This window comes from Garra rufa, chromosome 14 (assembly GCF_049309525.1).
Source record: "Garra rufa chromosome 14, GarRuf1.0, whole genome shotgun sequence".
In the NCBI taxonomy this organism is placed as follows: Eukaryota; Metazoa; Chordata; class Actinopteri; order Cypriniformes; family Cyprinidae; genus Garra; species Garra rufa.
In genome coordinates this window covers 41,777,662-41,801,434 of record NC_133374.1, presented here as the reverse complement: position 1 = coordinate 41,801,434, position 23,773 = coordinate 41,777,662, and the positions used below count along the sequence as shown (strand labels likewise).

Below are 23,773 nucleotides of genomic sequence, written 5' to 3'. Positions count from 1 at the left end.
GTTGATTGCATGGATTCATTACAACCTTGTAAAAGTCTCACAAATCCCGCTGGTACTGCATCAATTACAATACTATATTCACGAGGAGGAATTGGAATACCAAATTTCCTTAAGAATTCACTATATGTAAGAAGATATCCTTCATTATTAATCAGCTGTGAAACCAACAGAATACCATTTTCAATCCAATTATTATAAAAAATCGTTTTGTTCTTATATTTAACATATTTATTATTCCATATTATCTGTCTATTGGGAGAAAAATTGTGTTTGTATATGAGATTCCAATAAAGAAGAGTCTGTCTATGAAAATTGGATTATTGAATGGGAAGTTTATTGACCTCAAAATCACATTTCAAAAAAAATCCTATCCCTCCAACTTTTTCAAAAATAAGATTTGGAATAATATACCATATATCTTTTCTTTATGTTATTTTATATTTAATGAAGAGTAACTGTTAGCTTAGCTCACTACATTTTCCAAGTAGCTTGCCCATCACTGCTTTTTGTTTTCTCCTCATTGGGATTTGGGGTGAAATAATGACCTCCTCCAATGAGATCCACCGTTGGATTTATTTTATTTATTTATTTTTTTTATCCTGTGCAGTGAAGGTAATGCATCTAAAGAGAAAAACTCACATGCCTGTTGTGGTCAGTATATCTAGATCACATTTACAAAAATGTAAATGCATACTTTAATGTAAATTCCAAGTCCATGTTTTAAAATGTGGAGTGAAAGAATGCAAACTGTTTATATCTGTGGTGACTTTAACGAGTCTTCCATAAGCTTCAGTTTATAATCCATATATAAGATCGTTTGCTGTAATAAATATGATCTTCTAATTCTAGAATGTAACTGATGATCTAAAAGTTTCACTACTTTTACATAACTCCACTGCGATCAAAGATCATCAATCACTATATCAGTCAAGCAAAGATAACGGAAAACAAGGTAGGTTCTCCAGTCAAGCTGCCATTTGATCCTGGGGTTTTCAATTGGCTCATGCACATTATATTTTATTTCAACAGAGGTCGCTGTCTTCTGCCTTAAATCCTTTCTGATCTAAATTCAATTTCTCAGATTATAGAAAATTTACTGATTTCAGGAATAGACGTTGCATCTAATGGGTCATTTCTATTATAGGCTAATTTGGTACTATACCCTACGGTAAACCATTTTATAAACTACTTGTTCCTAACCACCTCAACTTTCATAATTTAAGATCATTCACACACACAAAGATGAAAATAAAGATGGCTCAAATTGATGGCTAATACTTATATACTGATATTTGTGGTTTTGTCAGGTAATTTGTGCAGTTATTTCACTTGATGTAACTGTTAGTGATGTCCTAAGGCTAATCAAGATGACAATTGAGTAAACTGGTTTACTTTTTTGAGTTAATGAAAATTGTGTAATATTTTATGTTTCTAATAGTAATGCATTTAAGACTGGCAAGGCACAATTACTAAAATCCAGTTGATATAAACGTTTTCAGATATGATTGTATTTGATCGCTGCTGTCTCATCATGGTCATGTGATATTTGTTATTTTTCTCAACGCTGGTCAGGATGGACCAATCACATTCGTTTCAGGTTAACCAATAATTTCGAGGAGGTAAACGTTTCCCGTTGATGCATTTAATGCATTATATATTTTCGTGTTTCAGTATATTCAATAAGACAAAAAAGAATGAAGCTCAATTAGAGATGCTGTTTCTGTTTCCTCTTAGATGAAGTTTAATTATTTATATTTATTTTTAAAGCTTTATTTAACTGAGAATGACCAAAGAAACATTTTTATTAACATATAATAAAGTATTTAATTTATATTTAATGACCAGTGGGTTCATAACTCAACGAATGCGTCAAACACGTTGATAAACGACGTGCGCGTTCCAGTGTTTTGAACTAGTCGACGTGCTCGCGCTCCTGCCAACGACTCTTACCTCACAAACCGGAGCTCCGCTGACGAAGTTCTGATAACATCAAAAGTGCGAGACCGTGAAAGTTGAACCGTAAAATTAAATTAAAACCGGATGGCTTATTGAACGTCTTCTCCTAATGTCTTCATTTGTTCGGTGAGGATTATTAATCAGAGTTTTGGACATATGCGGCTGCGGTTTCCGAGCGCTTCTCTTCGTTTCATTCGAGGTAAGTTTAATATCGTCCTCTGTCTGGAGTGAATAAAGAGTGGAAATGAAACAAACTTTGCTGTCTTTTACTTTCACTCGCATTAATAAATCTCTTCAGTGTTTAATGTCAGCTTTGTCACTGTACATTTCGCCACATTAAACTCTTGGTTTCTGCGTTAGTGACTTGTGAACTCACAGCTCGAGCGTGTCGCATGATACTCCAACTATGAAACACTAAAGTGTGATATGCTAATACTTTATTATGATGTTTATACTGTAAACTGTGTGTTTAGAATCTTGATTGTACATTTTTAGGAGGCTATAATCAAGCTACACCTCACACAATTCTGATGCAATGCTTAAAGTCTATATAAACTATCTAATTCTGTAATTTTTGGCAAGAGTTTATATACTCGTACTACTTTTCTGCCACACGATTGGTCTAGGTGAAGAGGAAGTTTTAGAAGAGTGATCTGACACACGGATGTTTGAGGTTGCCAGGTCATTGTGTGAGCTTTGAGTTGCGAAGTTGATTTGCACAAAGAGGAAGATACGATCAAGTCATGTCCAGATCCTCACGTTCAGCTTCTTGCGTAAAAGGAGAACGTGCTTTTTATTGCAAATGCAGTAAATGTTACTCATAAATGTCTTGCCTTGTTTGGCTTCTTTTTATAGATGTCAATGGCTTGAATTTTATATCCCAGGCTGTCTGTTTCTGAAGCACACCGTTCACAAGTCATTGACTCATTTTCAAGGTAAGAACACCAATTAAACCTAACTGACACTCTTTTATCTTAAAAGTAAAATTGAAATGCTATTCATGCATTGAATTACCTGAATCCACCTTCATTTGAAAACATGATGAGCATGTTCTAATGGCTGTATTAAAGCTCATTTAGGTATTTTTTCCAAGAGTATGAAGTAAAAAAGGTGGTTTAGTTGTCCTGATATCATAATCATGGAGAGAAAAAAAAGCTTAATTAATAGAATTAAATTCTTGAACAGAAAACCAAGTTTGGCGTAATACTTTATGACTATAAAAAATTACATACTGCTTTACTGCTTCATTATATTTTAGAAATTTGCCAAATCAAGTCATGTGGTGCAACCGCAACTAACAAGCAAGAAAAAATATATAAAAAAATAATAAAGGAAATTCAAACTAAGTTAACAGATTATTTGGTCTTTTTATGACACAGCAAGGTTAGTTCGAATTGTAAAATATCTTAAATGGTTTGACTCTTTGAAAAACAATTATATTATGAATTAAATTAATAATCCATAATATTTCTAAAAATGCTACTTAAAACTGAAGTTTTAATGTTAAATCCTGCATTTAATTGATCAAAAACAGTCAAATTTGAAAATGCCTTACTATTTAAAATAACTAATAAATAAATAAAAACTAATAAAATAGCTTTCTGTTGGAATATGTTTTAAAATGTAATTTGTTCCTGTGATCAAAGCTAAATTTTCAGCATCATTACTGTAGTCTTCAGTGTCACATGATCCTTTGAAATCATTCAAATATGCTGATTTGCTGTTTAAGAAACATTTATTATTATTTTTATCAACATTTAAAACAGTTACTATTTCAGGATTCTTTGATTATTAGAAAGGTCCAAAGAACAGCATTTATCGGAAATAAATGTAACTTAAGCTTTTGTAACTTTTACACTATACCATTCAAAAGCGTAGAGTCAGTATAACATTTTATATTTTTTTATTTATTTTTGGGGGAAAGAAATTATAGAAACTAATACTTTTTTTTAGCAAGGATGCTTTTCATCAATTAAAAGTGATGATTAAAGACATTTATCATGTTGCAAAAAATTTCTATTTCTGATAAATGCCGTTCTTCTGATTTTTCTATTCATCAACGGAACCTGAAAAAATTCTTCTCAGCTGTTTTCGATATAATATTACTAATAATAATATTAATAAATGTTTTTGAGCAGCAAATTAGAATGATTTCTGAAAAATCATGTGACTGGAGTATTGATGCTAACATGTAGCTTTGAAATCACAGGAATAAATTACTTTGTTAATATATATTTCAATAGAAAACTGTTATGTTAAATAGTATAAATATTTCAAAAAATGTATCAAATTAATGCAGGCTTAGTGAGCAGAAGAGACTTAGAAGAAAATCATAATGTTCAAAAACTTTTGACTGGTATTGAACATTCAGTTACCTGAATACACCTATTCATTTAAAAAGATGATGTTTTCAATGGCTGAATTAAAGATCATTTAGGTATTTTTCCAAGAGCATCGAAGTAAAACATGTCAGGGTGGTTTAGTTGTGGTGTCATAATGGAAATAAAAGCCTCATTAAAAGAACAAAACTCTTGAACGGAAAACCTAGTTTGGCATAATATTTTATGATTTCCTAAAAACACCTGAACAAACACTAAACAAACTGCTTCACTGTTTAATATTATTTTTGATTTTTTTTTTGTCTGTTAAATCAAGTCATGTGCAATTAACAAGCTGAAAAAAGAGCATAAAATTGGAAATTCAAAATCAAATTTTAATAACAGATTATTTGGTCTTTTTATGACACAGCAAGGTTAGTTCAAGTTGTAAAATATGATACAAAATAGTTTGACTCCTTGAAAAACAATGATATTTATGAATTAATAATTCATTATATTTGTAAAAAGGCTGTAAGAAGTTTTTGAACAGTTAGTTTTTTTTTTTTTTTTCAAGAGTATTGAAGTAAAACATGTCAGAGTGGATTAGTTGTGGTATCATAATGGAAAAAAAGCCCATTAAAAGAACGAAAGTCTTGAAAGTAAAACCTAGTTTGGCATAATATTTTATGATTTCATAGATACACCTGAACAAACACTGAAAAAACTGCTTCACTATTTAATAGGATTTTAGAAAATTTAGCATGACTTGATTTGGCACACAAAATTTTCTAAAATACTATTAACAATTAACAAGCTGAAAAAAAACGAACATAACATTGGAAATTCAAACTCAAGTTTTAATAACAGATTATTTGGTCTCTTTGTGACACAGTAAGGTTAGTTTAAGTTGTAAAATATGATATAAAATAGTTTGACTCCTTGAAAAATAATGATGTTTCTGAATGAATAATTCATGATATTTGTAAAAATGCTGCTTAAAACTAAAAATTGTGAGCTACAATGCCAGTCAAAAGTTTTGGAACAGTAAGACTGTTTCATTTACCTGAATACACCTGTTAATTTAATAACATGATGAAATAGTTTTTAATGGCTGAATTAAAGTTAATTTAGGTATTTTTTTCGAAGAGCTTTGAAGTAAAACATGTCAGGGTGGTTTAGTTGTGCTATCATAATGGGGAAAAAAAGCCTCATTAAAAGAATTAAATTCTTGAAAGGAAAACCTAGTTTGGCATAATATTTAATGATTTCTTAAAAAAAAAAACACTGAAAAAACTGCTGAAAAAAAATCACTGTTTAATAATATGTTAGATGTTTTTAATGGCTGAATTAAAGTTAATTTAGTTTTTTTTTTTTTTTTTTTCCAAAAGCATTGAAATAAAACATGTCAGGGTGGTTTAGTTGTGCTATCATGGGAAAAGCCTCATTAAAAGAACAAAAGTCTTGAGAGGAAAACCTATTTTGGCATATTTTATGATTTCTTAAAAAAACACTGAACAAACACTGAAAAAACTGCTTCACTGTTTAATAATATTTTCAATGTGGCAATTAACATGCTGAAAAAAATTAAACAAACATTAAAATTGGAAATTCAAACTCATATTTTTATAACAGATTATTTGGTCTTTTTATGACACAGCAAGGTTAGTTAAAGTTGTAAAATATGATACAAAATAGTTTGACTCCTTGAAAAACAATGATATTTATGAATTAATAATTCATTATATTTGTAAAAAGGCTGTAAAAAGTTAGTTTTTTTTTTTTGTTTTGTTTTGCTTTTTTTCAAGAGTATTGAAGTAAAACATGTCAGGTCGGTTTAGTTGTGCTATCATAATGGGGGAAAAAAGCCTCATTAAAAGAACGAAAGTCTTGAAAGTAAAACCTAGTTTGGCATAACATTTTATGATTTCATAGAAACACCTGAACAAACACTGAAAAAACTGCTTCACTGTTTAATTTATTTTTTTATTTATTTTTTTATTTTTTTGTCTGCCAAATCCAGTCATGTGGCAATTAACATGCTGAAAAAAAATTAAACAAACATTAAAATTGGAAATTCAAACTCAAATTTTTATAACAGATTATTTGGTCTTTTTATGAAACAGCAAGGTTAGTTCAAGTTATAAAATAAGATATAAATAGTTTGACTCCTTGATATTTGATATTTAGGATTTAATAATTCATGATATTTGTAAAAATGCTGCTTAAAACTGAAAATTGTGAGCTACAATACCAGTCAAAAGTTTCAGTTACCTGAATACACCTGTTCATTTAATAACCTGATGAAATCGTTTTTAATGGCTGAATTAAAGTTAATTTAGGTATTGTTTTCCAAGAGCATTGAAATAAAACATGTCAAGGTGGTTTCCTTTTGAAAGGAAAACCTAGTTTGGCCTAGTAATATTTTATGATAAACCTAGTAATATTTTATGATTTCTTAAAAACACCTGAACAAACACTGAAACTGCTTCACTGTTTAATAATATTTTAGATTTTGTCTGCCAAATCAAGTCATGTGGTGCAATTAACAAGATGGGGAAAAAACGAACATAAAACTGCAAATTCAAACTCAAATTTTAATAACAGATTATTTGGTCAAGGTTAGTTCAAGTTGTAAAATATCACACAAATTAGCACTAGTATAAATTACTCCTTAAAAAAAACTATTATATTTTCAGAATGTATAATTTGTAATCTTTGTAAAAATGCTACTTAAAACTGAAAATGCTGACAAATCTTCACTTGTATTCTAGGTGTAAAATAAAATAATAAATAAATTACACCATTTTACTTAATGATTACACCCCAGTACAGTTAAATAGAAATTCCTCTTAAAGTTTTTCAAAAACAATAAAACCCAACATAAAAAAAAACAGTACATTCTAAAAATTTGGCTCAAGTTCTAAACTAGAATTTTGTGAAATTCAAAAATTGAGAACTCTGATGTCATGATGATGTCGTCATTATCTTTTACCCTGTGACCCCTATTTTTTCAGTCTGTCTTCTGTTCTTTTGCTGCTTTGCAAGCGCTGGTGTTTCCCTCAGAAAATGCAAATCCATGTTTGTTTTACTTTCTATCCCTGTGTTTCACAGTGCTGCTGCTAAGTCTTGGGTTATTTACAGGTTGCTTACTTACAGGGCGTCTCTCTCGGGTGCTGAACTCGTAATAGCTGTTAAACTCTTGTTCAAATAAAGAACTAAACCCAGGTTCAACATTCTAGCAAACTATATTTAAGCGTTCTAATTAAAGACAAACAAAAATGATGCATTAACACAATTCCCTCTGGCCTCATTATAGTAAGTGTGTGCGAGAGGGAGTGTGTAACACGCACACCGGTTTGCATAGAGCAACAATCATTTTACCTTTAAAGCAGTTCAGATTATTCATATCAAATAGTTTCCCTGTAGTTGTCAAGGCTAATGGGTCATTTATAATTCTACTCGGGCCTGTCAGCAGTCAGTCCAGGCATTGCGAGTGTCCTCCTGCTGTCGAGAGCTCTGTCTCAGTGTGTGTTGTTGTCTAGTCACAGTACGGCTATTGTTGGTCTGTTTCTAGGGAGCGTTTGGGTGTACTGACACTGCAGGCCGGAGGGTTAAAGGGGGGCTGGGATATTTTATGACAGCCCAGCGGTAACAATGTTCAGTCAGCTGGTCGGTGAGGACTGTGAGAGCATTTGTTGTTTTGAACTTTGCACGTGCTGCCATGTTTGCTGACGCCGGGTAATGCGAATAGGATAGTTTTTTGTTGCGGGGTTTTTTTCTTTTTCAACATGAATGCAAGTTTTGGTTTCTTGTTTAAAAATGTAAGATGGTGGATAGATCCAATGACCGACTTAAGGCTGAGTTGACACTATTGATTTTAATCAGTATTCATTTTCGTGAACTGATATCAATTTTTAAATTGTTCTTGTAGTCTATGCTTAGTTGATGTCATCCAATAATCACAATAGAGCTGTCACTATCGATTATTTTGGTAATCAAGTAATCTGTCAGTTATTCTGACGATTAATCGAGTAATTGGATGATTATCTCTTTTTTTGTAATAATAAAATAGACCTAAGTTAATAATAGCCTTTAAAATGACTTAAGTACATGTATAATATCAATGATTTAATAATAATTAGATCAAGTAGTCATATGGTTTTATTGAACAAAACTGTTCAAATACATAATGCATTAAACAGTAAAGCTAATGTACATTATGCATTATAACAAATGCCTGCAGAGGCAAACTATATATATATATATATATATATATATATATATATATATATATATATATATATATATATATATACACAGTACAGACCAAAAGTTTGGACACACCTTCTCATTCAAATGAAGGTGTGTCCAAACTTTTGGTCTGTACTGTATATTTTTCTGTTTATTAATATTTTTACTCTACATTTGTGCAGTTTTCAGTGGGCTAGTGATATTTTTTAAATATATACAAATTAATAAATATTTTTTAAATGTGTTTTTATACAAAAACTGCTTTTTTATGTAAAAATTCACTTCATAAAAGACCCACATTTCTAACTTTAATTCATGGGGATAACATGGATAATTTCACATGGTTTAGTGTAAGATTTTTGCCCATCTTTTGGAAAATCCAGTTTTAAAAGTAAAAAAACAACAACTACAAATAACTTTTACCAGTAGGTGGCTGGAGATCCACTATTTGCTATTTGACCACCTGAAAGATATTTTTTCACAAGTTTTTTCAGTTGAATTCATATCTACAGTACAGACCGAAAGTTTGGACACACCACCTCATTCAGGTGTGTCCAAACTTTTGGTCTGTACTGTACATATAAATTCAACAAAACAAAATAAAAAAAAGAAGATACTGGTTAATAATATTTTAGATCTTTTTTTCTGCCAAATCAAGTCATGTGGTGCAACTAACATACAGAAAAAAATGTAAATTGTCAAATAGGCTTTTTATAACATGGCAAGATTAGTACAAGTTGTAGAATGTCATATAAAATATTTTTTGTTTTCTTAAAAAATAATGGTATTTAATAATTAATAATTCATGATAATGTAAAAATGATGAGACTTTGTTTGTTTTAATCTTTAATATTCTAGTAATGTGCCAACTGACAGGAATATCCAATTAAATAAAATCAAGAGCTTGACAACCGAAATTGAACTGAGTTCAGTGCAACTCTTTTGTGATTTTTAACATGTTTTAAATGAATTATAGACATTTATTTATTTACCCTAGGACAGTGGTTCTCAACTCCAGTCCTCGGGACCCACTGCTCTGCACATTTTGTATGTCTCTCTCATTTAACACACCTGATTCAGATCATCAGCTCATTAGGAGAAAGATCCATGAACTGAACTGAGAGTGTCAGATTCAGAAATATACAAAATGTGCAGAGTAGTTGAGAACCACTGCCCTAGGATATGCTCCAGCAACCCTGCATGTGGCAAGAGGTTTGGAAAATGTATAGATGGGTGTATTTATTTTGTATTTATTTGTCAAAGATGTTATTGTGGTAAAAACCATCCTGAGATAACAACCCATCTAATTAATTATTTATTTTAAAATAATTATTATTATTTACAACAGCCTTTGTCTGCCAAATGAAAATCACTAAATCAACTGTGGTGTAACCGACACGCAGGAAGCCAGTTTGTTGTTGTGAAGTAAATAGTGTTCCCCCTCATATCCTGAAATCTTGCAGACTCTGATGTGTCAAAGCCAGTAAGTCTAACATGATGTGCACTGTAAAACCCGACAAGTTACGGTAACTCAAACCGTTTTAGGAAACTGATTGCCTTAAACCATTTAAGTTTGGTAAAACCCGAAAATATGAGTACTATAAACTCATATACATTGAGTTTAATTAACTTATTCTTTTTAACATTAGCTTAGGCAATTATTTGAGTTAACTCAACTTTAAAAATGTAAGTTTATTCCACTCAGTCAGTTTGAATTCAGGTAACCAATCCCACTAAGTCTTATCAACTTTTTGCTACTTGAATGGTTTGAGGAAACCGATTGCCTTAGATGGTTTAAGTTCATCAAACTCAAAGCAATAAAGTTACATAAGACGTACCAAAAACACTGGTAATAATGACAGAACAGGTGGGTTTTCTTAAGTATTTATTGAAATACAACAAATGTTTTAAAGCATAAATAAAAATAATTGATCTGTTTAGTTAAAAAAAATAACATTTACGCTATCTTATCAGACTTTTCACCAAATAAGCAAAGACAGCAAAAACAAGGAAATGTTTAACAAAATTTTTAAAATACTAATTATAATTGATGATATTAAAAATAATAACAATAAATGATATGAAACACAGTGGATCAATTTTAAAATAAAATATATAAAAAAAAGTTTTCCTTGAATTTTGTATAGAAAGTACTGTTAATCTTAAGTATGTATACTATAAGGGTATACATTAGTGCAAAAAAAAAAAAAAAAACCCGTACACTGAGCCAAGACTTGGCAGACATCATCTTCAGATACTATCAAAACATCCAAGTCAAAATTATTTATACAATGCTTTTTACAATACAAGTTGTGTCAAAGCAACTTTACATTACTGCAGTGACCATTTGATCTGGATACAGACTAGACCTGGTGGCTACAGCAACCTCAGAATAAGAAAGAAACTGACTAATATTAACATAGATGCAAAAGTTCCATGTTGCCACAAAGTCAGATTGGAGAGGACTCATCTGGTTCTCGTGGTCTTGCGTCGATGGCCGTCTAGGTGATGAGGTCTTCAATGATGATCTGTCTCTGGGGCTCATCTAGTTGACGTGGTCTCTGCTGACATTCCATTGGGTTTAAGAATAATGTTCCCTCTTCCTCCTAAACAGTGATGGTGACAGCTGCCATCTGCACCTGATCAGGCTCCCGTTTTCTAAATGCAGTAAAAGTTTTGTTAGTGTACGTCACCAAATATCATCATATCTAAACAAATCAGACATATTTACATTTTCATAAATTACAATAAAGGTGTGAAGGATCGGGAAAGTGTTTATTCAATAAGGTATGTACACAATTTAAAACAAAAAACCTGTAGTACTTTAATTTTCACATCACAACTTCCAGAGTTGTTTATCAGCAGGATTTTCAGATGTGAATATCAGCTAAATGTTTTAGAGATTTAATTTAATTTACATAAATTCATTTTACTAATTTACTATTTAATTTGACAATCTAAGGTTCTTTATTACAGAACAGAGAGAAAAAGTGATAGTTCACCCAAAAATGAGAATTACTTACTCTAATGTTGTTCCAAGCCCGTATTCCAATTTAAACCCTGTGGCTCGTGACGATACATTGAGGTTTGAGACACAAAACTATCGGTCTGTACAAAAAACTGAACAGTATTTATATTATTATTTACCTTTGATCGATCGCAACGTTCTACTGTCCTCACAACAGCCGGTGCATGATGCGTCAACGTGATCTGCCATAGTAGATGCACGCACAGAAGCGGTCTGTCATGTGTACACATCACTCATTGTTTACGTAGTGCATAGTGGCTACTCAAAATGATAATTACTTGTGCTTATCCTGATTCTGGCAATTGATTAAAAACTAAAAGATTACGTTTTCTTGTGCAAACCCATCTGGGAGTGTTGACTTTTCATCGACTACAATCGCCAGAGCACGCTGACGCACCATGCACCGGTTGTTGTGAACACGCTCCATACAGCGGAGAGTTCCGGTGGATCAGAGGTAAATAATGATATAAATACTATTAAGTTTCTTGCACAAGACAGACTGTTTTGTGTCTCAAGATCTCAATTTATCACCACGGGCCGCAGGGTTTAATTGGGTTTTGTCTGTGTATGTTTTTTTTCCCTCAAAGATTTGGTAACTATTGACTGCCATTATATGACTGATAGAATGCAATGGTTTGAGTTAAACATTTTTGTTTGAACTATCCCTTTAAGGTATTTTTAATGATATCTGAGAACTTTCTGAGCCTCCATAGACAGCTACGCAACTGGAATGTTCCTATACCTATAAAATTTCTTTTTTTCATCTGTATTAATTAAGTATATAACTATAACTATAATCACAACTTAAAAGACTTCACTGGTATTCTTCTGAAGCAACACAAAATAAAAAAGACTGACAGAATGACAGCCAACCTGAAATTTAAGATGTCATTCACTCTGCCAATTCAGACTGAATCAAAATGGTAGCACACTACAAACATTACTGGTCCTTAGATGTCATGATGTTATTCTTGTGGGATGCTAGTTGAGGTTTGCCATTTTTCATCTGTGCTGTGTATTCACCATTGATCATTGTTTAGGTCTAAATTTCAAATCTAATATTCACATAAAATTACAGTATTGCTTCAGAAGAGCAGAGATTGAATTTGTGTTGCTGGTAATAGACCTTTTTCACAGAAACCAGAAATACGCAATCGCAGGGTATGCAGACTTCCTGTGTAATGTCAACACAGCAGAAAGCCGGGTAATTTAAAATTAAAATGGAGAGAGTCTACACAACTTCCCTCGCTGGTTTGTCAAAGATAACTTTTGCAGACCCCATAAGAGTCGTGTAGGAAAACTCTGTCACAAAGAGGAACAAATTGGATAAAGGATATACGTTTTTCCACTAAGAGTTTATCCGCGTTTATACACGCTTAACGTACGTAAAAAATGACCAGAAAACCCCAAATTTCTGTCATACCTTACTTGGAACAAACACTAACTACTATCAAAAGAACGAGCCCTTATTCCACAGATAAAGTGCATAATATGACGTTAAGCGTTTTCTCCCCCCATAGAAGCCCATTATAAGGAAACAGCTTGGTTTATTAACTTACCTTAACAGCGACCAGGGAAAACCAAACTTCTGTTAAATTTCACTTAAAATAAACACTTGCTGCTCTCAAAAGAACGAGCTCTCATTCAGCATATAAAGTGATCGCGCCCCATAGAAGTCTATTATACAAAAAAAAAAAAAAGCTTAACGTGGCTTAAAATTTTACTTATAATAAACACTTTCTGCTGTCAAAATAATTAGCTCTTATTGAGCATATAAAGTGAATAATATAGAGTGAATAATATCACGCTTTTCTCCCTATAGAACTCCATTAAGGAAAAAGCTTAACATTGTTTGTTATAATGGACTTCTATGGGGCGCGCACTTTATATGCTGAATAAGAGCTCGTTCTTTTGACAGCAGCAAGTATTTATTATAAGTCAAATTTAACATACGTTTGGTTTTCCCTGGTCGCTGTTGAGGTACGTAATCCACGTTAAGCTGTTTCCTTATAATGGGCTTCTATGGGGGAGAAAACGCTTAACGTGATATTATTCACTTTATATGTGGAATAAGGGCTTGTTCTTTTGATAGTAGTTAATGTTTGTTCCACGTAAGGTCTGACAGAAACTTGCGGTTTCCTGGTCGTTTTTTTACATACATTAAGCCACGTTAAGCGTTTTTCACGTTGTTTAACTGGTTACCGGCATACCGGGGCGGAAATGGGTTTACACAGCAATTACGTATTTCCGGCGCAAAATACGGAAGTTGTGAGAAAGGTCCATTCTGGACACAATTGCAATTGCATTAATTGCAATTCATCAAAAAATAAAAACTGAAGAACTTTACTTTTTATAACGTGACAAATTACATCTTGTAATTTCATAATAAACACTAAAGCCCATCAATTTGTATATATCCTAAAGCCCATCATATAAATATAATGTGAATTCTACTTACTTCATTTTAGGCTTTTACTGCAGCAGCTTGTTGCCAATGACATCACACCACCCCTAGCTGGCTTAGCTCTGAAAAGATTGATGTGAAAAACATGACAATTTGTTAGTATGATTTTTAAATAAGACAACATGAGGAGCAAATAACAGTCTAAAATGTTAACTAACTTAATTTTAACAAAACAGAGTATAAACGCTCCTCACCGGGCTTGGGCGAGTATAGTAACGTTAAACGTCAGCGTCACATGGATATTCTAGATGAAACTGACAAAGCAAATAATAAATAACGATTAACAAAAAGTTTAAACATTTTTGAAAATAGGGAATGTGTGTTTGCTTTACCTTGCTTCAGAGCTGTGGCGCGAGTGACGGTTAAAGATGTGGAAGATAGTTCGTCTGTCAGCCGCCTCTCCAGTTTAAAAATAAAAATTGCTGGACTCGTTTGTGTCCGACTGTGAGAAACCACAAAACATATTTATTAATTTATCACTGACAACCCGTTGTGTAACATAACACTGCATATTTAACACCTCCTGTTGATAACTTTGATGTAATGACGCCATAGCTGCTTGATCTTTGCTAGACAACGTTATACACAATAAAGTTGACAAAGTCGTTCGAAAGTGCTTAAAACAGCAATAAAGAAGTTTGAAAAGCTTAACTTACCTGATATTTTCCAGGACTACGTCGCAATCCATCCTACTGTGATCCCGTGACGTGAGTGAGAGGATGAGCATGAGCAGACGTGATTGACTGAAAAAATGCGCGCGGTTTTTGAAAAAACCCGGAAAATATTTTGCCTCCAGTAAAAGTAATTATTTTAAAATTATAAATCTAAATCTAAATGAAATAGATGTATGTATTTATTATATTATCGTTATTATTATAGTTTATTATTATGGTTGTTTAATTATTATTAAAAGTAATATTACCATTTAGTTAGGCTATTTATCTAGTATTGAAAGATCTAATCTAATCTAGAACCCTATATTATACAAACGTGACTTCTCGAAAAACTATATTAGAAATCATGGATTAAGCTTATATTTATTTTAAATATTTTGTGATCGATCATAGACATAGAGTGTATGGCAATAATAGATTGAATTAATTTCTAGTAACTTATTTAAAATTAGTTCTGCTTAACCTAATTCGCGTTTGAGTTTACATCACTAATATGTATTGAGTTTAAATAACTTTTAGAAATTTTTGAGTTAAATTAACTCATTTCATTTAACGAATTCCACTGTTAGGTTTTACAGTGTGTAAGCTCACACGTTTTTGAGGTTCAAGCAAAATGGTGTTGCGGCACCTTCCTTCCTCAGGCTGATCTGAACAGTTTTGGATGTAGCTCTAGGGGAGATTATTTTCTTGTTTTCCAGGTTTTGTCAGACAGGATCCTACTGTTAGCTAGTCCCTTTCTTTGGACTTTGTTGCTTGTTGAGGCAGAAATCAACCTTGATTGCTTGTTCCTTCAGTGCCAGGAGAGTCTCTCTGGGTTGCCATCGCACTGACTGTGTGTTACGGCACCGGTTAGTACAGTAGGCCTTGAATCTGGCCAGTCCTGCTGGGTAACTTGACTTCCTTGTTGTTTGACGTCTCAGTTGGCTTAGCTTTGTAGTCTCTGTGTGATTCTTGCTGTTTTTCAAGTTTTGCAGCATGTAGGGATGTGCAATTAATCTAAATTCGGTTTCGATTTCGATTTCTGCTTCATACGATCATAAAAATACAATTGACATGAACCGATAATTGCGCCCCATTCTGCCCCCTTAACAGTGGTGTGATTTTGCTCCTCCGTAAAAGCCTAATTTCACATGCAAATCAGCAAAATCATGTAACGTGGCTTTCATAAAATGGGAACGTGCTTGATTTATTAATGTTTCTTTGATGTTGTGTTTTTAATAGCATGTAAGACAACTTGCGCTGTTGACTTGCTCAGAGACGGAGCAGAACACGGACATGTAAAGTTATCTTTTAGCTCAAGGTGCGCGCCTAAACGGTCAAATACGCAAAAATATTTTAAAACGAGACGCTTGGTGATTATTCATGTAAACCCTTGTCAGTTATGTCTTAAATGATCATAAACAGTTGAGAATGACAATGTTTGATCCGTGTGTCACTTAAAGTGGCAACAGATAATATTCCTTCCGCCGTCTCTGTGCTTAATATTAATAAAACGTAAAAATTCAAGGAGAAAACTCACTCACTGATCTTGAATATGAAGGACTTTTGTAGTTATAATAAGAAACAAAGCATGTTTAACTATTACAGTGAATACGCTGTTTTATTTTACATTCAAATAATTACATTCAATTTCTGTGTTAGACTACTTTAGACTTGCATAAAAGTATTCAGTATTTTTTTTTTAAAGCACAGTTTTTTTTTTTGTTATCAGCCCTAGCAGCATGACATTATCCATACATACTTAGGAAAAGTGTAAGTGGTCTTGGAAGTCTGGTTTGTCATATTTACAAATTTCAGAATGAAACAGAACATAAGTCAAAACAAGAAATGGCTGAATTATATCCGTATGTATTGGATTGTGAACAGTGGACATAGTTCACAGTCTATTGTTCAGAGCTGTTTGTGAAAGGATTAGTTCACTTTCAGAACAAAAATTTACAGATGATGTACTCACCCCCTTGTCATCCAAGATGTCCATGTCTTTCTTTCTTCAGTCATAAAGACATTGTTTTTTGAGGAAAATAATTCAGGATTTCTCTCCATATAATTGATATGTATGGTGCCTAGGGCTGCACGATACATCGTTTCAGCATCGTCATCTCGATGTATGCATGCGCGATAGTCACATCGCGGCAGTCACGATGCTGGGCAAAATAAAATTATGTGTGTCTGATTAAAAAATTTACTTTCTCTACTTCTAAACTTTCTATTCACGGATCTATATTTGTCTAATATAAAATAATTAACTCATATTTAAGGGTTCTTTAAAAACTACAAAGCACACATTGCTTCACCTACTTCATGCATGCAGTCTCTGCATGCTCACATACTCTTTGGTGCGCATGACGAAATGAGCGCGGGACGGGAGAAAAGTGTCGAAATGGAAGATTTGGTCGCAAAAAGAAACGCAACGTCGGTCGTATGGAAGTATTCTGGATACAAAAACGATGATGTTGACCAAAAACAGGTGCTTTGTCGGGAGTGCCTGGCAGTTGTTGCCACAACTCGCGGAAACACTACGAATTTGTTTGACCATTTAAGTCGGCACCACAAAGCACTGTATGACGAATGCAAAACCAGATCAGATTGCCGTCCAAAGCAAAAAACTATTTCGGATGCGTTTGCCAGTGTGACGCCTTACGAGAAGGGCTCTAAGTGACAGAAGATGTCACTGATGCTATTACATTTCACCTTGCCAAACACATGGTACCAATAAACATGGTCACCAAGCAGGGTTTTACAAACATGATCCGCTCGCTTGACAAGCCTTATGTTATGCCGTCACGCACTTATTTTTCTCAAATTGCCATCCCAGAGCTGTACAACAAATGCAAGGCACAAGTGGAATATTATGCGGCAACAACCGCTTCAATGAGTAAGTTAATGCATACAGAAGCACCAAATTGGTGTATTTGAATATTTATATTTACTTTATGCAACAGTTCTGAGAAAGAAGGCAATTTATTTTACAGAGTTGTTGAAAAGTTTAATCTTTTTTGTTAGCTGATGAGCAACACTTGTTTTACTTTGGCTAAACAAAGTATGCAAAACTAATAAAATAAAATCTTCTGATATATATATATATATATATATATATATATATATATATATATATATATATTTTATTTTTTCAAATTTTGTGACAAAATATATTTACTAATCTGTTTTCAAAAAAGAAGTTGTTGAATAAAATGTTAAATTACTTATTTAGTCACTCATGTTAATTCCTTAATGTGATAATGAAGTGCCCTCTTTTCATTCTCAAAATAAGTTCCCTTTCATCAGGGCAAAAGCAACATTCATTATTAATTTCATAACATATTAGAGCCTTGATTTGACTGAATTGACAGTGAATAAGGTGAGTCAAACTGTTTATGAAACTACCCAAAATAAGCTTTAAAAAGTATTTTATTTCAGGGTTTTGATTATACTTTTACATTTTTTTTTTTTATTCTTTGAAAATGCTTACAAAATTATCCCAATTATTTTTGAATTATTATTTGATTTTTAAGCAGTTCAAAACACCTGATGAACATAAATGAATTTGTACACATCGCAATATATATCGCAGGAAAAAAATATATCGCAATGTATTTTTTTTTTTCCCAATATCGTGCAGCCCTAGTGGTGCCTGTGAGTTTGAACTTCCAAAATTTTTTTTTTCCCAATATCGTGCAGCCCTAGTGGTGCCTGTGAGTTTGAACTTCCAAAATGCAGTATAAACGCAGCTTCAAAGGCCTCTAAACGATCCCAGCCGAGGAAGAAAGGTCTTATCTAGCCAAACGATTGGTTATTTTTGAAACAAATTGACAATTTATATACTTTTTAATCTCAAAGGCTCTGTGATCGCTGCAGAAGTACCGACCCAGTGTTTACAAAGTCAACATACAAAGAAGATCAAACGTCCTTTACTAAAAAAGGTAAAACAGCGATATTGAAGACGAAAACGAGATGGGAGTTTTTCAACATACCCTAACTGTATTGACCCAGATTACACAGACAACGGATGCGCATCGCAGAGACCAGACAAGCGTTTGAGGTTAAAAAGTATATAAATTGTCAATTTGTTTAGAAAATAACTGATCGTTTCACTAGATAAGACCCTTCTTCCTTGGCTGGGATCGTTTAGAGTCATTTGAAGCTGCATTAAAACATTTTGGACGTTCAAACTTGGGGGCACCATACATATCCATTATATGGAGAGACATCCTAAAATGTTTTCTAAAATCTTGGATGACAAGGGGGTGAGTACATTATCTGTGCATTTTTGTTCTTCTGGAAGTGAACTAATCCTTTAACCAAAGAACATTGCAGCGTGTCTCAACAGTAATATTCCCAAAAGTAATAAAGTCTCTCTTTATTTGCACCTGTTGTGAAAACTAGAGAAGGCATGAGTACCTGGAAGTGATAGCAATGATTGATCACAATCGTGAGATTTAACTCTTGTTTTTGTTTGTTGTTCATCAGACACTGATTTGCATCAGCACTGTTCACACACACTTTCACTCTGGTGTTTGTGGTCAGCACTCTGAAGATGATTAGATTTAGTTTGCAAATGAATGGAAGAAAAGCTCTCTGTTGTTTTGAGACAATAATTGCTTGCTTTAACGTTGATCATGGTATAATGTATTATCAAGGTATTGAATAGCATTACAAAAACACATTACAATATGTATATTATAATATGGAAAAATAAAATTATAACTTTTTTCAAAATAGCAAAAAGAACCATGTAAATAAATAAATAAATATGTAAAAGTCAACAAATGTTTCAACAGATTAATGTGCAAAAAAACACTATTGTTTTATTCCATATTGTATAAGTGTAAACAAGCATTTTTGTGACCCTGGACCACAAAACCAGACATTAGGGTCTTTTTAAAAAAAAATGTTTTTATTGAGATTTATAAATAATCTGAAAGCTAAATAAGTAAGCTTTCCATTAATGTATGGTTTGATAGAACAATATTTGGCTGAGATACGACTATTTGAAAATCTGGAATCAAAATATTGCCTATATCAAAAAATAGTCTTTAAAGTTGTCTAAATGAAGTTCTTAGCAATGCATATTACTAATCAAAAATGAAGCTTTGATATATTTATGGTAGGAAATTTACAAAATATCTTCATGGAACGTAACATTTTTATTTAATATCATAATGATTTTTGGCATTAAGGAAAAATCGATAATCTTAACTCATATAATGTATTTTTGGATATTGCTACAAATATACCCGTGCTGCTTTAAGACTGGTTTTGTCAATAAATATCAGGTAAATATTGTTCTTCATGAAAGGTGTGTGTCAGAAACAGAAAATTGAGCAGCACCACAACTAGTTCTTTTAGTTAGTGTTAACCAGTTAATGGGTAAAATTAGAAAATGTATATCAAAAAGATTTTTTTTTTTTTTTTTTTACTTTTTAATGACTAGACAGTAAGAGGTGTCAATTTTGCTTTAATGTTGACAATAACTACATTGTATCGTGTGAATGCTAGTCATACAGGTTTTTAATTTAAATACTTGCATGTGACTTTTAGTCAAGATTATTACTAGGTATCAAAGTAATATCCTTTAGAGAGTGTTGTGTGGAGGGAGTTACCCACGACTGATTGTTTTTACTATCTTGAATGATTCATCTTATCAGCTCATTCAAACACTGTGCCCAAACCACGAGAGGTGTAACCATGGCAGTGCTACTAGATCAGCCAGCCTTTATTTGGAGCGTGTGTGTGTGTGTGTGTGTGTGTGTGTGTGTGTGTGTGTGTGTGTGTGTGTGTGTGTGTGTGTGTGTGTGTGTGTGTGTGTGTGTGTGTGTGTGTGTGTGTGTGTGTGTGTGTGTGTGTGTGTGTGTGTGAGCAGGAGAAGGATACAGTGTCATCCTAGTAGGAGTATTGCACAGCTCCTGTGGTTTAGACGGCACACAGCCTTTGAATAAATGATGGAAGTCCTACTTCTTCCTAAGCCAAATGACTCCAGCTGAGAGCTTACTGGCCATCCTGACAGACGCTGGATAAACTTTTTCATGCTGCTAATTCTTTCCAAGGGTATTGAATAGAGCAGATCAATCACTTTTTTATAAAGGATGTTCTTTGTCTTCCGAGACTAAGGTGGTTTGATTGTATTTGGACACTACGTTGCTTTAATATGAATGTGTGTATGTATAATGTAATCTAAGAGTCTCTTTTTGTGACTCTCACAGTCGGTGTGGAGCATGTGGGCCAGCTGCTGCGGCTGGCTCTGTCTGGATGATTCCACCGTGGAGGACACCAGAAGTAGCACACGTCATCAGGCCTTCACCAACTCGGGCTTCAGCAGTTACCCATCTCCCCCTGCTCCAGAACAGACATGCAAGGCCTGTGGAGGTCGCTTCGACAGCCTAGCCAGAAAGGTAATCATTTTTATACTAACGTTAGTTAGGGGTGGGTGATATGGCAAAAATATCATCACATTTTTTTTTTTTCTTCAAAAATCACGATTTTATCACGATTCTTTGTCATGTTGGTTTTACTATTTTACAAGAAGCCAAATTTCCTTTTTTTAAAACCAAAACATTACAAGGTAACAAAATATAAAACATAAAGAATGGCGGATGTTTAGGCCAAAGTGGGCAAACAGAAAAATCTTTGTCATCATTTTATCTTTGTTATTACAAAATACGAACAAAGATAGGCTACATGTTACAAATACACAAACAGTGTTTTAATTTTCAGGTTCAGTAGGTGTGTTTATCAGTAGCATATATAACGAATATAGATATAAAACACTATTTACACTATATACAGTCAAGCCCGAAATTATTCATACCCCTGGCAAATTCTGACTTAAAGTTACTTTTATTCAACCAGCAAGTGTTTTTTTTTTTTTTTTTATTAGAAATGACACAGACATCTCCCAGAAGATAAGACGGTGTACAAGAGGCATCATTGTGGAAAAAAAATATTACTCAGCTTTTATTTACATTTGAACAAAAAGTGGGATGTCCAAAATGATTCATACCCTTCTCGATAATCAATAGAAAAGCCTTTATTGGCTATTACAGAAATCAAACTCTTCCTATAATTGCTGATCAGCTTTTTGCATGTCTCCACTGGTATTTTTGCCCATTTATCTTTAGCGATGAGCTCCAACTCTTTCAGGTTGGAGGGTCTCCCTGCCATCACACCGATCTTTAGCTCCCTCCACAGATTCTCAATTGGATTTAAGTCAGGACTCTGGCTGGGCCACTGCAAAACGTTAATGTTTTGTCTGCTAACCATTTCTTCACCACTTTTGCTGTGTGTTTTGGGTCGTTGTCGTGCTGAAGAAACTGTAGATGGTTCGCACTCTGAAAAAAATAGACAAAGTCTTTAACTAAAAGAATCAATTATTTTAATGGAGCAAGACATTGTCGTGCTGAAATGTCCACTGGTGCCCAAGGCCAAGTTTCTCTGCAGACTGCCTGATGTTGTTGTTGAGAATTTTGATGTATTGTTTTTCATGGTGCAGTTTACTGTGATTAGGTTCCCTGGTCCACCGGCTGAAACCCCCCCAAAACATTAGGTTCCCACCACCAGGTTTGACAGTGGGGATGGTGTTCTTAGGGTTGAAGGCTTCTCCTTTTTTACGCCAAATGAAGGCTACATCATTTTCATCTGACCATTAAACAGAAGACCAGAAGTCTTCTTCTTTGTCCAGATGAGCATTTACAAAGGCCAAGCTGGCTTTTGTGTGTCTTATCTGGAGAAGTGTTGTCCTCCTTGGTCTGTGTCCGTGGAACCCAGCGGTGTTCAGTGTCCGTTGGACTGTCTGCCTTGAGATGTTGCCACCAGCAGGATGGCCTTGATGGTGATCCTTGGATTCTTTTTTACCTCTCTCACTATCCTCCTGGCCAGCACAGGTGTCACTTTTGGCTTCCGACCACGTCCTCTGAGATTTTTCACAGTGCGGAACATCTTGTATTTTTTAATAATACTTTGCACTGTAGCCACTGGAACTTCAAAAACATTTAGATATGGTCTTATAGCCCTTTCCTGACTTGTAAGCAGCCACAATGCACAGCCGCAGGTCCTCAGCGAGCTCCTTTGTCTTAGCCATGACTGTCCACAAACCAACAGCAGAGAGCTTCTGTTTTTCACCTGTTGAGTTGATCAAAACAGCTGTTCCCAGTGAATCAGGGTAAATAGGATGCTTTAGAACAGCTTGGACTATTTGGAATGGAATAGAACTTTGGATTTTCCCATAGACTGTGACAGTTTGCAAAGGGTATGAATAATTTTGGACATGACACTTTTTGTTCAAATGTAAATAAAAGCTGAGAAATATTTTTTTCCACAGTGATGCCTCTTGTACATCGTCTTATTATCTTTTGGGAGAAGCCTGTGTCATTTCCGGTCAAAAAAAAAAGTAACTAAGTCAGAATTTGCCAGGGGTATGAATAATTTCGCGCTTGACTGTCTATAGATTATACATTGAATTTTAATAAAGCTACTGTATTAAAGTTTTTCAGTCAAGAGCAGTGAGTGATTTTCCTTCGTGTTTTGTTTTATTCACCCAAAAATTACAATTCTGTCATTTACTCACTCTCGAGTTTTTTTTAAGCATAAAACATGTTGAAGATAAAACTTATTTTGAATAATGTGGGTAACCAAACAGTTGCCGGTCCCCAGTTACTTCAATAGCATTTTATTTATGTTTTCCAACTATCAAAGTCAGTGAGGACAGCTACTGTTATCCACATTCTTTAAAATATCTTCTATCGTGTTCAGCACAAGAAAAAAATTCATAGAGATTTGGGACAACATGTGAGTGACTACATTTTTTGGTCAACTGTCCCTTTAATGACAATCGGCAGCATGTTTATTTCTGTCACTTTAAGAGCTGCACACATCTAATATACAGCCACGCATCTGTTTTTCTCTCAACAGTTTACTTTCAACTGTGTTTATATGAAATCCTTGTGTGTTTTTGACAGTATTAGCGAATCAGACGCCAAAGATAGCTTAGTCCAGTAATCAGGCGCTGTTTGACAGGCTTTTAGTGCGCGCTATTTAGGTTTACACACGTATAAACCACATGACAGAGCAGTGCGCGAACAAAATAACG

The 23,773-nt window shown here is 33.6% G+C and overlaps 1 protein-coding gene and 1 long non-coding RNA gene across 3 annotated transcripts in view; one reads left to right on the top strand and one right to left on the bottom strand.

Moving 5' to 3' along the window:
• Positions 1 to 1,949: 1,949 nt before the first annotated feature.
• The window catches only part of rffl (ring finger and FYVE-like domain containing E3 ubiquitin protein ligase), a 47,096-nt gene continuing 25,272 nt past the window's right edge, over positions 1,950 to 23,773 (top strand). For both annotated transcript variants that reach the window (XM_073817972.1, XM_073817971.1), the window contains exons 1-3: positions 1,950 to 2,155; positions 2,812 to 2,891; positions 20,892 to 21,080. In XM_073817972.1, coding sequence (XP_073674073.1) covers positions 20,904 to 21,080 — 177 coding nt within the window. In that variant the 5' untranslated portion in view covers positions 1,950 to 2,155; positions 2,812 to 2,891; positions 20,892 to 20,903. The remainder of the gene's footprint in view (positions 2,156 to 2,811; positions 2,892 to 20,891; positions 21,081 to 23,773) is intronic.
• On the bottom strand, positions 10,749 to 14,478 carry LOC141284248 (uncharacterized). The gene is made up of 4 exons (XR_012338389.1): positions 14,350 to 14,478; positions 14,212 to 14,271; positions 14,012 to 14,079; positions 10,749 to 11,183 (listed from the first exon to the last, which is right to left on the bottom strand). It is a non-coding gene; the product is annotated as an uncharacterized lncRNA (long non-coding RNA).